Source organism: Thunnus maccoyii, chromosome 16 (assembly GCF_910596095.1).
Source record: "Thunnus maccoyii chromosome 16, fThuMac1.1, whole genome shotgun sequence".
Lineage (NCBI taxonomy): Eukaryota > Metazoa > Chordata > Actinopteri > Scombriformes > Scombridae > Thunnus > Thunnus maccoyii.
Window position 1 is genome coordinate 10,204,545 of NC_056548.1, and position 16,531 is coordinate 10,221,075.

Sequence of the window (16,531 nt, forward strand, 5' to 3'; positions counted from 1 at the left end):
GAAGTTTAAGTAAACTTTCAAACGCTGCACATCACAGAGGCAGTTCTCTGTGACTGTGATATGGAACTTTTTTTTTTTTTTAAAGTTAACCCAAACATCTGTTTCAGAGCAGTAAAGCTCACAGAAACCACACTTACACTATGATGAATCACAGCTAAATCAATTAGATGAGGTCAACGCAGCGCCCGCTGCTACAGCTCAACGGGGGCGAGAAAGTGCAAAGGACGACGACACAATTAAGTCTTTGCTGTTCCTAAATTAGTATAATGTCTTTCCTCAGCATCAGCTACTGAATACAAAACTGTGGTAAGTAAAATCACATCCCATCATACTTCCCGAAAAGCACAGAGCAAATGTGCCAGGGACTAAATCAACCAATTACATCAGTTTGGCCTAATTAGATCAATCTGCTAAACTTGGAGTTAAAGATGTGTTGTAGTTGATCCAAATGGCTTCTTCATTTCCACTGACATTGCTGTCAATGTTATTTTTCCCATTTGATGTTGGCACACAGAGTAGCAACCATGACAAAAGCCCTCTCATTATCAATGACTCAAGAGGAACATGAGCTTTTGCTGTACTACTCTTTCATTCTTTGATATTGGACACTAGTCTCCAATAAACAACTAACTCCTCTTTCTTTGATGTGATTGAATTAGTATAGACTCAATGAAATTACACCTCTTTTCATCCCCTGCTATATGGACTGAAAGAGAACATTGGGTTTCCTGGAGCGGAGATCTTAGGAAATCCAAACAACGCTGTGTTTTAAATTGAGGCTAACAAAGACTGAATTATGGCTGATATTCTTCTCGGTAGAGTAAGTGAGGGAAATGGATGCACGGAGAGAAGGAGCGCAGGGGACAAAAGGATGGACAGTACATTTTGAGCTTCATTTTATAAAATGATGGACTTAGAACAAGCATTCGAATGAGATGAACATGTGACACAGACTGGTAGAGATACATATAAGTCATACCTTCAGAGCATCCCTCTGAGATCTCTAGCAGATATGTAAGAGCCTCTGAGCCCCCGTTATCCTGGGGAGGATCTGTTGGAGGAATTGATAGACTGATTTTAGTTTGGGTAGATGTCACACATATAATTATAAGCTTGAGAAGAACTCAGAAGTCTACATGTAAAAACATTTCATTTTTCCATATCATTATTGTGTCAAGAAAATATGTCAAATTAATCATTTCATATTATACATTCATAAGTTATCAGTTGAGACTTGTCATGACATTTAGCAATGACTTCTCAATCAATTCTGAACACGTAAAACAATAACTCATAACCTGCCAGGTTCTGGCAGATTGCTTGCTTTTGAGCAGAAATGGTAATTCCCCAAAAGCCTTAGTACCAAAATGCTGCCAAATGTTTTATTAGCACCCTTGGGAAGAGCTGTTTTAATAAATAAATACCAACAGCCAATAAAAGAAAGCACACAATAGTCACACATTAAGAAATGCAGTGCAGCTATATATATTTAACATAGTCGAGTTGTAGAGACAATTGTTTAGCCATGTAAAAATGTGTTTATGGCTATCAGAGTCCAGTCAGTGATCTGAATGCTGACTCAGAGACATACAGTAAGATCTACGTCATGTTTACAACCTTTGAGAAAGAACAGACTGTTCTGATCCCTGCATTATGAATGCAGGACAGATGGATGACAGCAGACATGATGGCTTTTTATGGCTGTTACCTGTGCTGCTACATATATGATACACTCTGATACAAAAGTTTTTTTATCTGAGTGTTTTTACTCCTGTTTGTTTGTGTATCACCAAGCAGGTTCGATCGAGAAACTAATGAGAAGATTTCAAAATTGTTGTGATTTGGTGAAAATTTAGGCTCAGTGAGGTTCACGTGTTGTGCCGATCCTGAAATTATTCAGAGGGTTTCTTAACATTGTGAGATAGAGCATTTTAAAGCATTTCCATTATTCTACAAGTATTACACATATTTGAAGGAAAAATGGCAAGTTTTGACTTATGGACTAATTATAGTACATAATTACAGAATATTTAGTATCCCTGCAACTAAGAAGGTGTTTAACACAACACTATTTGAATAAACCCCAGATTGAAAAAAGCAGACTATTTTAGCTGTAACTGTATGTTAAGAGTGGAAATGTTGGGTTTTCTAAGTATATGAACAGCCATCAATAACAAATAAATTTTATATATATTAAATATTTATAAGTTTCTCTTTTGGTGGCCATGTTAGTGCAATTCCGTGTGACTGTGTGTATTTCCACTTACATCTTGTGTGTTTATATGGTATGCACAAGTGTTTGTGCACTAAGGGTGTTTTCCATCTTTGTGTCATATGTGTATATTATGTGTGTATGTGTGTGTGTGTCTGTTTACCCCATGTGACAGTAAATCCGTAGGGCGTTGATGCGGTGACACAAGGTGTAGATGGAGGGCCTGGTTTGTCTGGATTGGTGGTGCACACCAACACTTCACTGGGACTGCTCTTTCCCTCCATGTTCGATGCTATCAGCTGCAGGGAGGGAGATGGATAGAATAGAGGGTTAAAGGAAAAGAGCGTAAGATGAAGGAAAAGAAGGTGGAAAGAGAGAAGGGGAAGAAAAAAGGAGAGGAAGAGGGTGACAGGAGATTAGAATGCAGAGGAAGGATGATAAGAAGCAGAGGAATGGTGGAAAGAACAGGGTAAAAGAACAAACAAAATGAGTAAAGATGGAGTGTAAGACAAGAAGAAACACAGAGAGTGTGATAAGAGAGAGAAGGGAATGTGCAGAGAAATCTATCAAGAAGTAAAGCAACAGTCCTGATTAATAGAAGCCATTACTCTCTCTGCTCCTTCACCTGTGATGTTCACGGCTCCTCTGACTTCATTTCTTTTCAGTTTACTCCCTCCATTACCCCATCATATGGACAATCAATTTGCTTTCCCCCAGATGTTCATGTCGAAGGAACATCACAAAGAACACAGAAGTGTCTCTTTGTGTTCGACCGTGTGTGTTCGTGTCTTAAAATATCTGCTGCCTCAGCTGGAGGTTGTAAAAGTACATATACGGTGTTGTTTGTCATGATTGCACCATAATAAACTGTTGACCCACACATATACACACGCGCATTTACACTAACAAATATCTCCTCTCGGTACATTTTGTTTTGCAATGTCCTTACATAACGTATAAACAGCTATCACAGCTTTCAGTGGGGTTGTCCAGTGTTCTCGTCCTGCTAAATGGCTGGTTAATTGCCTTGTTTCACTGTTAGTTAAATTGCAGCCAATTCGCTGGTGGTAAAATGGTGTATTCCTCTTGAGATTGATGGATGATGTATTACAGCTGAAAGATATGTTGATATATTTGGAAACAGTTCGTTTTGTTCAATTTAACAAAAAGAGAACATCACTGACTTGAAATTGAGAGAGCAAGTACAAGAGCAAGACAAGATGACTCAAGTAAAAAATGTTCTCAAACAAAACTAACTTTAAGTCAAATAATATATACAGGTGGGTCTTTTAAATGTTAACTGTGGTCTTACATGATTTTTTTTGAGGAGGAGGAGGAGCTTAAAATGCTAATTATGTCAAACGCTTTCTATAATTCTGATACACATGTAGCTACACAACACACACATGTATCTTTAAATGAATGATGTGACTGATTATGGCAATTACACTTATTTGCTTTCTTGTGGAGAGTAAGATGAGAAGATTGATACCACTCTTGTTAGCTTAATATGTATCAATCTTCTCATCTAGTTAACTCTCGGCAAGAAAGCGTATTTCCCTAAATGTTGAACTATTCCTTTAAAGAATTTTCGTCAAGACAAAAGGAAAAGGAAAAATTAAAAACAAAAGTATGAGAAAACATAGCAATATAAAGACCCATTATCTCATTAGAGGAGCACCTATATGCTAATACTAACACAAAACAGCATCCACATCCATCACTTACCCTGAATTTATACTGTGTACTCCTCTTCAGGCCTTGTACAGTACAGGTCAAGTTTTCTCCAGTGTACTTTGGATGAAAGTCGGTTCCCTGTGGGAGACACACTGTCAGTAGTCTGTGTGTATATATACATGTATGTTTTTCTTTCAGCGTGTCATCATTATGCATTTTTGAGCATACGGATGAAATAAATGCCGACTTTTGCCTTAAATTTGTGTATGTGAGGGAGTCAAAGAGTGTGTGGGAGCATCTTATATACATGCTTAATCATTAGCATATGGCGTATGTTTCTGTATTATGGGGATGCGTTAATTTTCCCAAATTATTTTGTAATGCTTTATCCAAGTAATTTTTAATATTTGCTCATAATATGTTTTTTTTTTGTTGTTTTTTTTAAATACACATTTCCTGTTGGAGAATTTTCGTTCTCCTTTTCCTGTGGGATACTAGAGGCTGATAGGAGCAGAATATAACATAAAACAGCTCTGATATAATCCAGGATTACCATAGCTAGCGTCTGCCACTATGAGTGCAGATTTCAACGTAGTGGGATAGAACCTGATCCCATAACAAACTTTATTAAATATGAGTGCTTTTGTGTAAGTATGCAGTACTCACGCTGTTGTCTTCCTGGATCTCAAGTGTGTATTTGAGCTGCTCCTCACTTGGACTGCCCTCAGGACGTCCCCACTCCAGGGTCACCCAGGACACCCCCGCCCTGACCAGCCGTGGTGCAAGAGGCAGAGCAGGTAGGGTGCCCATGGTGCAAATCACCACCTCTGTGCTGAAGCCACTGCACCAAACACAAAAACATTTCAATTTCATTCACATTGTTTTAGTTTTACTCAAAAATTTTTTGCTGAAGCAAATTATTGGCTTGTTGGATCATTACTTTTGAGGGATGAAGGGGAGCAGTGCAAGAGGGAATGGATGCTATGGGTTATGAATTACAAATTCAACAGAGCTGGAGGAGAAATTGTGAGTAAAGAAAGGACACTGATATCTGTGCTCATTTGAAGGGAGTGCAGGGGCGCCTGTGGGGTTGCAGACAAGGATGCGAGTGTGGAGATATCCCAGCGGAAACATTAAGAAGAAAAAAGTTGAAGAGCCATGACAGAGCAAAAATAGAATATATATATGCACATGTCAGAAGCCAGATGGAAAAGACGGGAAGGGGAGCTAATTTGCGATTTGCAGGAGATAAATAATTTGAATGCATAACACGCAGCAGAAGTCTGAGAGGTTGTATCACTTTTTCCTTGTAGGAAAAATGGAGAGTAAACTAAAGCTTGCGTGCACCAAGTACGTTTGTGCACGTGTGTCCACAGCTTCAAAAGGTGAATCAAGCTGAAGGATGCATTAAGGCTGCTTTGAGTTCAGCTAGAGAGCTAATATCTCCTCTCTCGCTCTCGCTCCCCTCTATCACCTCCTGTCACCCAAACGACTGCAGGCGAGATGGTCCCCACCATAATGACAAAAAGGGGACGAGTGGAGAGGGGAAATGGAGGGAAAATAACATAGAGGAAGAGCACACATGCAGAATAATAGCCACAGATAGGCTGGCGCATGTTTGTGTTTCTATCATTGTGGTGGCGTACGAATTTATACAGACTTTATCATGAAAATACATGTGTTGTAGCTAACATTTGCTATCATGCATGAATGTCCATGGTTATTAAAAATATGTTCTGACACCCCACATCATAGTGTAAGGTCCTCATGTGAGAAGACGTCATATATTTCAATAAATCTGTGCTCCAACAGCATATGATCAAGGAACAAGAAAGCCTTATGACATCTGCCTTCTGAGGTATTTTGAGCATGTGAACATGAATACAGTTATCATTCATGTGTGTGTGTGTGTAGCATACGTGCTTGTGTATTCAGTAACAGGCGACAGTACCTTGTGCCTATGTCGTTGTGTGCAGCCACTCTGAAGGTGTAGCCACAGGCGGGGAACAGTCGTGTCAGCTTACAGTGTCTCTGGCTCCCAAAGTAACATTCTCTGAAAACACTGTTCTTCTTTCCCTGTGGATGAGGAGAAGAGAGGAAGATGGATGCAGAGAGAGAAAAGAAAGGAAGACGAGATGAGATGCGGGGGATATGATTAATGCAGACAAAAGATTAATGGAAGGAATAATATAGATGAAACACAAATAGCATGACAGAGTGAAAAAGTATTGATGTGAGAAGGAGAGGAGGGACCGACATTGATTGAAAAGGCATAATTCACAAGTTTATTACATCTTGTCTGAGGAGTCGAATATTAACACTCATTTAATGACATCTGTGATAGGTATATTTTGAAATGAGGATAAAGCATGACAAATGATGGACAACAAGAGAGAGAGAGAGAGGGAAAGAGAGAGAGACCTTACCTCATCCCACTCGAGCAGGTAGTTTGTGATTTTGGATCCGTTGTCGCCTGGGGGCTGTAGTCGATGGGAAATGGCCCAAGTGAGGCAAGAGACGAGAGAAAGGCAAAGAGATTAGCCAAGGATAAAAGACTGACACTGAGACAGACAAAATACCTGCCGTGTTTTTTAAGATTGGCCTCATATCCTGTCTGGGTGACTGATGTCACTCTTTATCAGTGACAGTGTGAATGGATGAATTACTTCATCAGAAAAGGTCAGAGAGGACGCAGGGATGCACCCTGAAGAATGTGTCTGCATTAGGTGCTGCGGAGCTGATAAAGTCAAGCTAGAGGATAAACCAGATGAAGCAAAACATACTGTTTACTTTCATCACATAATAAAATGTTTTGCCAGGTATATCACTGTATAAACAAAGTCCGGTAGACATATTGGATTAGACATAAAGAATCATGAGTCCGGCTTTGACTCATCTTAGATTGATTTCTAACATCATTAAAACTAATTGAGACATCAAAACATTAAATCACTGTGATGTTCATTAATATGCTGTATGAGTTGTCTTCGAGATGAAGAGGAGTGTCTGAACATGAAGATGTCCGTGCCTGTACCTTCCACTGTAGGGTGAGGGTGCTCTTGGTGCGGTGGGAGAATTTCGGGGGTAATGGGACATCAGGGACGCTGCAGTGTGTGGTGAACGAGCCGGTCTCTGAACACGAGCCTCGAACCGAGTTGTACATTGCAGACACCCTGAAAAAAAAAAAAAACGCAGAAAAGACACCAAACATTTAAAAACATGAAAGGGTTCTTGTTTTAGGCAAATACTTTAAAAAACATTACATACATAAAATGAAATAACATCACATAACATCCAAAAGGACAGTCAATAAAAGTCCTTACCGTACGTGGTAGTCTGTTGCTGGCCTTAGGTCTTTCAGATGATACTCCAATTCTTCGCCACTGTAACACACACACACACACACACACACACACACACACACACACACACACAGAAAGAACACAAAACATCAGAAAAGCATACTTTATATGAGCCTACTTGAGGTGTATTTGCGGTTAATTACGTATTCATTCGGTTGGATTGCGTCTCCTACCTGTATATAAGGCGGTACTTTCCGTCGCGTCCCTTATCTGAAAGAGACACCTCGTAGGAGCAGGACACAGGCATCCCGTTACTATGCCTGTTCACCAGCCCTGCCGGGGGGGCCCAGGACAATCGTGCAGCCCGCGCTTGCACATTGGACACCTGTAAGAAAAACACAAATATTATATATATATATATATATATATATATACATATATACTATACATATTTTATATACACAACAAAACCAAGTACAGCTGCTCATGCGCACATTTTTTCCTTGTATGTAATATGTGATATTAAGTTTACAGTTATACACAGTTATACACACAATTCATTTAATACAATTTTATTTGTAAGTAATTCTATTCTGTGCTAGGCTGCAGTAATTCTACACGCATGAATAGGTAAAATGGCTCTATCAAGGTGTGTGTTTTACCACAATTTTGAACGCATATGTGTGTCACAGTAAAACAATTCATTGTGACTATTGCTCCATATTGGAGTCCACACTCAGACTCTTTCCAGCTCATGCACATTCATCGAGGGAACGACAAGAAAATTCAAATGAACAAACATGACAAAGAGGCCTGCATGTTGGTGAGTTTAACTGTGTGCCTACGTGCGAGTGTGCATATGCCTGCAAGTGTGTGCATGTTTATTGGAGTTTTAGTTGCAGCACATGGTGGGCGAGCCAATTTAGTGTGATTTAGCACAGTCTGCTGCCATTCCAGACTCCGCATCCACTGAATAGGCGATGAATGTGCCTTGAGGGCACTTCTAACCACAACCATGCCTAGACTGTTTATGAGGAAGAGAGAGACAGAAAGGAAAAGACAGAGAGACAGACATGTCATTTTATAGAGAATTTTGATCATAATGATTAGGTTTTATGAGATCACATCACTGTGTCCACATGCCTTTATCTTTGATGTAATTTATTCACAGATAAGTCCACTTTCTTATACTCATTCTGTCAAATCACTTCACTAATACATTACAGTATTTCCACTGTGACTTGTGATTCATCCATGTGAGATACGACCTGATACATACGCATGCAAAAGGCGAATGTGCAGAGACAAAGTGGGAAAAATAGAGAAAGACGGTGAGGTCAAGACAAAGTGATAAAAAGCAGAAAAGAAAATGGCACAAAGGACCAAGAAATGAAGAGAAAAAGAGGATAAGAAACAGAGATGAAGAATGAAGGCCACCATTTAGAGTTTTGTGGTCCTCTTGGCCTATGACCCCGAGAGACAGTCTGGTCATCATCTATTAATGATTAGGCTGACAGACCGAGTCTAAAGCAAGAATCTACTGTATGTCCATCATCAGTTCTCGTCTTCTATTCACTGGATGAGAGATTTAATAACTGTCTGATATGACCTTTCACTCCAACTCCTCACACTCACATATCCATACAATGGCTGAATTAATATCTGTACACACCATTTATCCAATCGCAATGCGATTAAGACAGAATAGGAGTAAGGCAGATTCCATGAAGACACCAAACTTTGATTATATTAATACTGTTGTACTTAAAAATCCAATTGAAGAGCATCAAATCGTGTAAATCTCTTAATCCAAACATGGCTTTCTATTAAGAGTTGTCAACATTTTGTGACACACCCAAAACAATCAGTCTGCTTGACAAGACACATGAAGGATGTCTAAAGAACAAAATAATTAACAACTTTAATTCAATATTCACTCAATGTCAGCCACAAGGGCATACACCATGCTAGCATCATGACTGAAAAATACGTTTTAAGGTTGAATACTGGTTCAATACCTATTCAGCAGGAGGTTTGGCATATTGAAGGCTGTCCAACACTAGTTAGTCCAGAGTGGAAGTGGACAAAAAAAAACCCTGTGACAGTGATTCTGCACTGGTGCTGTCTTGTCATTCCCCACTAACTCTAGATAATGGAGGAAACACTGAATGCATTTTGCTATTTTGTAAACATAATTTTGCTCATTCTCATAAACCTACAGCTATACTTTTTTTAGCATAGCATTTTCATGGTGGGTTCAAAATCACATGATGTACAGTGAAGTAAAAATGAAAAGAACCATTCCTTTGTCCCTGGATGAACTAACAAATTTACCAAATATACCAAATCCATACATTAAAAAAGAAAGTACCCTGCATTTATGTGTGTTTTATTATACATTCTGTATTTATTTGTATTTTATTGGGCATGCTGATTGTTTTGGGGATATACAAAACAATGTTCCCTAACGTTTGACACAGTTAAACAGTACCTAATATACAATAGGCCAACTCAAAAGCTTAATTATAAGCAAAACATCTATCAGTAACCATGGTGACAGATGTTTCCTGCAGTGGTAAGTTCGTCCTATAGTTCAACTGTTATTTTATTCCTTTCTCCTTAACACAGAGCGCCCTCCACGCACAGCTGTTAGTGGGATTTTGTACAGATTAGTGAAGGGCTAGTGCATATGGATCAGTTTAGGAATGGCTGTTGATTTTTGGAGGAGCCATTAATTAGTCTATGCATGGTGGCATGAAATAGGAATGTTAATAACAGGGTCTTATAAGCAACCTGGATAAATATTTTAAATAGTGTAATACTTACTGTGATTATTGGAAATAATCAAATCATTATGAGCATGTAAATATATTCAGTGGTTTTATGTACATAGAAATCGTTTGAAGTAAAAATAGGTTTTAGCTACATCTTTCTTAAAGCATAAAGAGTAAAATGAAAATGAGAGTAAAATGAGAGTGAAATCAACACTGCTTCTCATATTTCAATTCAACTCAAGTAGGGGCACCTGATTGCCATGGGAGTAAACAATACTATCAAAAGGAACAAGGTAATTTTGTAAACACTTTCTCATCTGCCTCTGCAACACCTGCTACTGTGTCTGCATGGTACACAACTGAATCCATCAAGTGGCACTTTTGCTGTTGTACGGAGGACTGGTAAACTCACTTTTGCTCTTTCTATATGTATATATATCCGTTTCCACTACTGCCTCCTTTATAAATGCATTAAGGTAAGGGAGTGTCAAACGTGAGGGAACATCACATTTGCAGTTTATGACACAAAATTGCAATTATTGACAAAAGGAGATGTCAGAATTGTCTTCCTTCTTTCCCTGCCTTTTCCCTTTTCTTCTCAGTACCAACTATAATAAACTTACTATATCAGTGTAGATGTCATTTGAGGTAAATGACATTAGATAAATATGTATTGAACATCAACTTCTGATCTCATGAAGGGTTAAACTCTGAACTAACCTCTTCCGTCATATCTGTCCTTCCCTCTCTCTCTCTCTCATCCTCTCTTTTTATACTCAATTTTCTCTATTTCTCATCACTCCATTCGTTCTATTTCAACCCCTGTTATAAACTCACAGATATCAAATGGTCCAATTGCACAGGCTGCTGACCAAACTGCTTTAACTGTGAGTGAGCAATTCCTTTCTAGAAAACCATGTCTGCATGGCCCCAGCTCATTCATTCACATCCCCCCCCCCTGGTGAAGAAGCAAAAAAAAAAAGCTCTGATAGTGTTTTTCAGGTGAAAAAGGCATGGTGGGAAGTTAATGGCATGGATGAGCTGATGCTGCCCTCCTGTGGCCAGGGTGAGCAGAGCTTAAATGAACAGTTGCCCTCCCTGCAACTGTTATTATAGCCCTGCATACACGAGTCACTACAGTTTTTTCAGTGTAAGCATCTGATTTTTATGTTAAACACAGAGACAGGAAGGAAATAAGGAAAAGACATCAAAAATTCATGCGAAAGCTATGACTGCATCGGTCAAGGAGGTGATTGATGAAAGTGGTTATAACTGTGATGGCTCTGTGTGTGTGTGTGCGTGTAGCTGTGGGAAGAGGTACGCATACCAACCTGTGGTTTGTCGATTGTAGACAGCATGTCTTGAACACGCTTCCCCTCTGAATCATGATCTGAGGAGACAGAGACAGGGAGAAAAAGAGGGTCATTATCAACCAAATCACCTACAGGGGCCTGTTTTTTTTGTAATAATCAGCAAAGAAAGAGAGACTGACACATGGCACATGAAGCAAGATCTCGAGGGCATTTGCGCCACATGGTGGCTGATACATTTCTGAATTTGAATAGGGCTCATGGCTTTTTCATCTGAATAAAAAAAAAAAGAAAAGAAAAATTTGATGATCCCAAGTTTCAAAACAGATGCACAATAGAAATTTTGGCAGCGCTGCAGAGAGTAGGGATGATTGATAAGGAGAGAGTTTTCAATTCCCACAACCCATGTTATTGTGATATCTAGAAATCTAAGGCTCATTATTGTCCAAGGTCAGCCAAGGTTTGCATCCAGATTGGGTAATTGGGGGGTCAAAGAGTAACATAAATACATTTTGACTCCCTAATCATCACCAGTATTGTCTGTCCAACTAGTAACTCAGTCATCTGTGAAAAAAAGAGAGAGTAATAGCCTAAAATAGAGTTAAAGCGGACCCAAATGCTAAAAGTGTGTCGTCTCATGTGTGATGCAACAGTTGTTTTCTCCAGCCACTGCCTTTTTCATCTTATCAAGTAATGATGAGCACAGCCCTCGGAAAAAAACACTAAATTATCCGGCACTCAACAGAAAAGCATTAGTCACAAATTCCTGACCTAAAGCAAATAAAACAGGGATTACCAAAAATAAAAAAATGACTCATATTCCATATTTCACAAGACTCTTCTGTTCTGTGTATAGAAACTGTTGCTAATCTTTGGAGTCATTGGTTCATAGAAACCATTATCCTAATCATTATTATGTATAATTTTCAATCAGTTGTCTCTACACCTGTGAATAATTACTCACAGAATGAACTGACGTCAGCAGTGTTTTTGTGGCCCGGCAGTACAGCTTATTATGCATGACATTATATTAAGCACAATGCCATGGACATACTGAATGTACTGTTATATGTACAATCTCCACAGACCTACATAGAAAAACTTGATTAAGATATTTATCTTAGGACTTAATGTACTTTTTAAATATTTATATTTGACAGAGAAGTGGAACAAAACACTGATCCTTGTGGAAATCACCAATCAGACACCAAGTGTTTACAAGACACTATGGATAGGTGTTAGTTATGACTATATACACTTTGTGGCAGAGTGAAAAAAAAGCACATTAATTCATATGAAAATGTTTTGTCTTACTAGTATATTATATCGATTTGAATGTTAACAAGGCCGTTAGTTCTGAAAAGATTAGCTGATTAATCAATTAATTGATCATCAGAAAATTATAGCAACTATTTGATAATATTTTATCAAGCAAAAATGCCAAAAGTTACTGTTCCAGCTTCTCAGATTTGAGGGTGCTTTTCTGTGTTTTATTAACAATTTAAATTGAACAGTAGAATTGAATAATCTTTAGGTTTTGGACTGTGGATCACACAAAACAATCTTAAGCTGTTACATTGAGCTCTGAGGGACTGAAAGTCTTCTTTTTTGTTACTATTTTCTGAGTAAATGATTAATCAATTAATTTTAAAAAATGCAGACAAATCAATAATCAACCCTAAAGTTTATGAAACTTACTAGACATAAAATACGGTCCCGTAACGTGAGCTGCACTGTTCTTTCTACTCTACCAGCTGACTGTTTGGGGTTGATGGACAGCCCCTTTGAGTGTGAGCTTCGGTGGACTGTTCGTTTCTAAGGGCAAATACACACACACACACACACACATTTATATGTAGCATAAACAAATGCACAAAAACACACGCCCACGCACAGGTCTGGTCCAGTGATATGACACGTCTAAGGGTGATTTAGTGGACACTGGGGGTTGCTAGGAGGGCGAGTGAAAGTGTATGTGTGTGTGTATGTGTGCACACATGTGTGGGTAATGGAAGTATTTCCCCTCTGTGTGATCCCCTAAGTTGAGGTTTTTCAGACCAGAGGAGGCCTGCTTTCTCCATCTGAGGCTGACCACTGTAAATCACACAGGATGTGTACGTGCTTGTGTGTGGGTCTCTGTGTGTGAAGGAGGGTCAGTCATACAGGACCTGTATGAAACCCAGTCTGTTTAATTTAGTGTGTTACTATGATACAGGACTGAGGAGACAGTGAGACACACAAAAACACTTGCATCAAATCAGCATTCACACATGAACGCAAACAAACAAAACACAGACTCATACACACCTATGTGCATATACACAGCATGCTTGTGTCTACGTTTCAAAGACCATTGTATGCTTAGATTAAGTGATGAATGAGAGATTGTGTTTGTGTGTGCGTGTGGAAGTGTGTGTGTGTGTATTACTGGCTAAGTCCCTCTGACAGGTTCTGTGGAGGAGAGGGCCTTACTGTGCCTGGGGGTATGCTTATGAGTCATGGCAACAGTGATGTCATGGAAGCACAACCTCGACTTGACCTCAGTGTGTGTTTATGTGTGTGCGTGTGTTAGACAGAATAAAAAAGAACACCATGTGTGTGTGTGTGCGTGTGTGCACGTCTCCAAAGTCCCAGTATCAGGTTACGAGAGATCAGTGATGGGTGATAGGAGGAGAGGAGTTAAGCTACTGTGTGTGTGTGTATGTGTGTGTGTGTGTGTGTCGGGGCTAGTAAAGTGGGCTGAGTTCAACAGGTGAAGTACACATTCTGCATCATCGCTAGACACACTGGCTCATTAGTGCACTTTTTTTTTTTTCATACACACACACTTGTCCCCTTTCATCCATTTAGACAAAACTGAGCTTTTCTCTTTTATGGAATAAAGACAGACTCACAGCTCCAGACATGAACAGTTCTGTCAACTAACAGGCTGACCCAGCTTATTCCACCCATTCATCACAGCTGAGTGAAAAAAGAGAATATGGCCTGTTTAATGCCGCAGTCCTGTAGCTACTTGTCTGATGCAGCTACCACTGCTAAGAAAGGGAAAGGTAGAATTCCATTACAGCATCGTTTCAGCTGTTGCATTTAGCAAACAACAGATGTTAATAATCAAACAACAGTCATGGCTGACAAACAGTTTTTTTTGTGGACGTTCACAGATTTATTGGGTACGTTTGAAATGCAATGACAAAAATCACATTTTTTGCCATTTACTTGTTTTGTCAGAAGCAGAGGCTGGTGCTGCAATTGCAGTTTTTTTTCCCCTCATAAAGTGATAGTTTGGGAATGGACTGTGGAGAATGTCTTCAGCTGAGGAATGTGCAATTTTGTTGCTTATATAATGAGAAAACTATTAATAAAGCTGGTTTAATACCAAGACGTGCAGCACCATCTATTAAAGGCTGTATAAAAGTAACAGATTACAAAATAGAGTGGAACAATATGACTTAAAATCTACATTGTCATATTTTTCTCAATGCTAATAAATGTAATAATAAGTATTTTTATGATACATCAACACTTACGCTGGTTTACTCTTGATATCTTCATTACAGTATTACCAGTTGCAGACTCTGGACTTCTGGTTTTCATTGACTGCTGTAGCTATTCTTTTTTTTTAGAGGTCAGTCAGAGATTCACAATGTCAATAACTGACACATTTGGTTAATTATCAAGCCTTATTCCAAAATATCCTGAACAAAATCCATCTGCTGATGAACTTATGTACACCACTAACAGTAGCCATCACTCACACTTTACTTTCTAGTGTTAAAAATGCAAAATCCAACACTTATTTCGATTATACTGTTTAATTTCAGAGACTTCTTTATTAGTAGTGAGTGAAAATATATTTTTGATCTAATTCTGAAATTGTAATTGCTTTTTTAATTAGTATTTAGGCTTTGTTGTAAGTTTGTTAACCTGCAAGTCACTACTGTATTTCTCAAGAGCTGAATCAGGACCTAAAAAAAAACACCATGTTCAGGTTAAAATCTTAACTTGAATAACCTGAAATACAATATGTATCAAGTTACAGCCCCAGAGATTCTAAATTCAGGGACAATATTTCAGTACCATGACAGAAAGTTGGCTAACCTACTAGGTCAGTTTGTGACAGAAGAGGGAGATTTATTTAATATTTCAGGAGACCAGTAATAAAGTTTGAAAAACACTACTGCTTTACCTCACCGCTGAGTGTTATGACTCGTTGTGGTTGCTGAGTCCAGCTGCTTAAGTGTTTAATATAGAGAACAACCACAAAGAGTTGATGCTGACGGCTGAAACAGAAACTGAATCTCTTCCCAGTATAACTCTGCACACACACACATACACACACACACACACATACAGTCCTCTGTCCTCACTGTCCCTCACCTCTTCTCTTTTCTGTTTATGTGCTGCCCACGCACCCTCACTTCCTCTCCTCGTCTGACCTCACATCCTGTCTGTGTCTGACCGCCTGTGTTTGATTACTGAGGACAGCCAGACGGAGCGAGGGAGCGCAACGGACAGCAGGAAAAGGAGAGGAATGAGGAATTGGGGAGGGGGGCGAGCAGCAGGCCGAGCCAAAACCAGGCGAGAGGGGGATTTAGAGGAAGAAAGAGAGAAACTGAGGGACAGACTGCAGAGAGAGAGAGAGAGAGAGAGAAAGAAAGAGAGGACAAGCAAGAGGAGTCTGGGTAAGAGATTAGGTACAAAAACACAAGGAAATTGAGAGACAAAGAGCGAGCCAGGGATCAACAGAGAGGAGGAGAAAGAGAGGGATGAAAGGAGATAGGGAGGAGAGGGCTTACGAGGATGTGAGGCAAGGATTGTACAACCTTATGTGACATCATACGGAGGTGCAGAGCAGATGAGCACCGATGATCTCAAAGTAGTAGTAGTTATAGTACTAGTCACTGCTCACAAATCTAGGTCGACCTTCCCAAAAGGCACCCAAAAAAAAAAAAAAAATCTCTAGACAAGTCTGAAGGTCAGAGCTTGGAAGTGGAGCCACTGGTCTGGAAATATTTTTTTCCCACTGTAAATTCAAATTTCAATGTTCTATTTTGATATCTTCAATGTTCCACAACAAAGGAACATGGAAGTCCCATGAATTCATGTTATGGTCAAATGCTACGACACCCGTGAGCCTCAGCCATCGTTGCTAGGAGGAAAAAGCCAGCCAGAGGCGCGAATCAAGAGCTGTAGCAAATTAAGAATGATAAATCTTAAGGGAATACTTGAACATTGTGGGAAATATGCTTATTCACG

At 39.2% G+C, this 16,531-nt stretch overlaps 1 protein-coding gene across 4 annotated transcripts in view; it reads right to left on the bottom strand.

The window, feature by feature from the left end:
* The window catches only part of fndc3ba (fibronectin type III domain containing 3Ba), a 106,309-nt gene that overhangs the window by 24,981 nt on the left and 64,797 nt on the right, over positions 1 to 16,531 (bottom strand). For all 4 annotated transcript variants that reach the window (XM_042388839.1, XM_042388840.1, XM_042388841.1 and 1 more), the window contains 10 exons: positions 11,297 to 11,355; positions 7,425 to 7,576; positions 7,213 to 7,272; positions 6,924 to 7,062; positions 6,316 to 6,369; positions 5,841 to 5,965; positions 4,556 to 4,730; positions 3,941 to 4,027; positions 2,376 to 2,511; positions 980 to 1,051 (listed from right to left, as the gene is read on the bottom strand). In XM_042388839.1, coding sequence (XP_042244773.1) covers positions 980 to 1,051; positions 2,376 to 2,511; positions 3,941 to 4,027; positions 4,556 to 4,730; positions 5,841 to 5,965; positions 6,316 to 6,369; positions 6,924 to 7,062; positions 7,213 to 7,272; positions 7,425 to 7,576; positions 11,297 to 11,355 — 1,059 coding nt within the window. The remainder of the gene's footprint in view (positions 1 to 979; positions 1,052 to 2,375; positions 2,512 to 3,940; positions 4,028 to 4,555; positions 4,731 to 5,840; positions 5,966 to 6,315; positions 6,370 to 6,923; positions 7,063 to 7,212; positions 7,273 to 7,424; positions 7,577 to 11,296; positions 11,356 to 16,531) is intronic.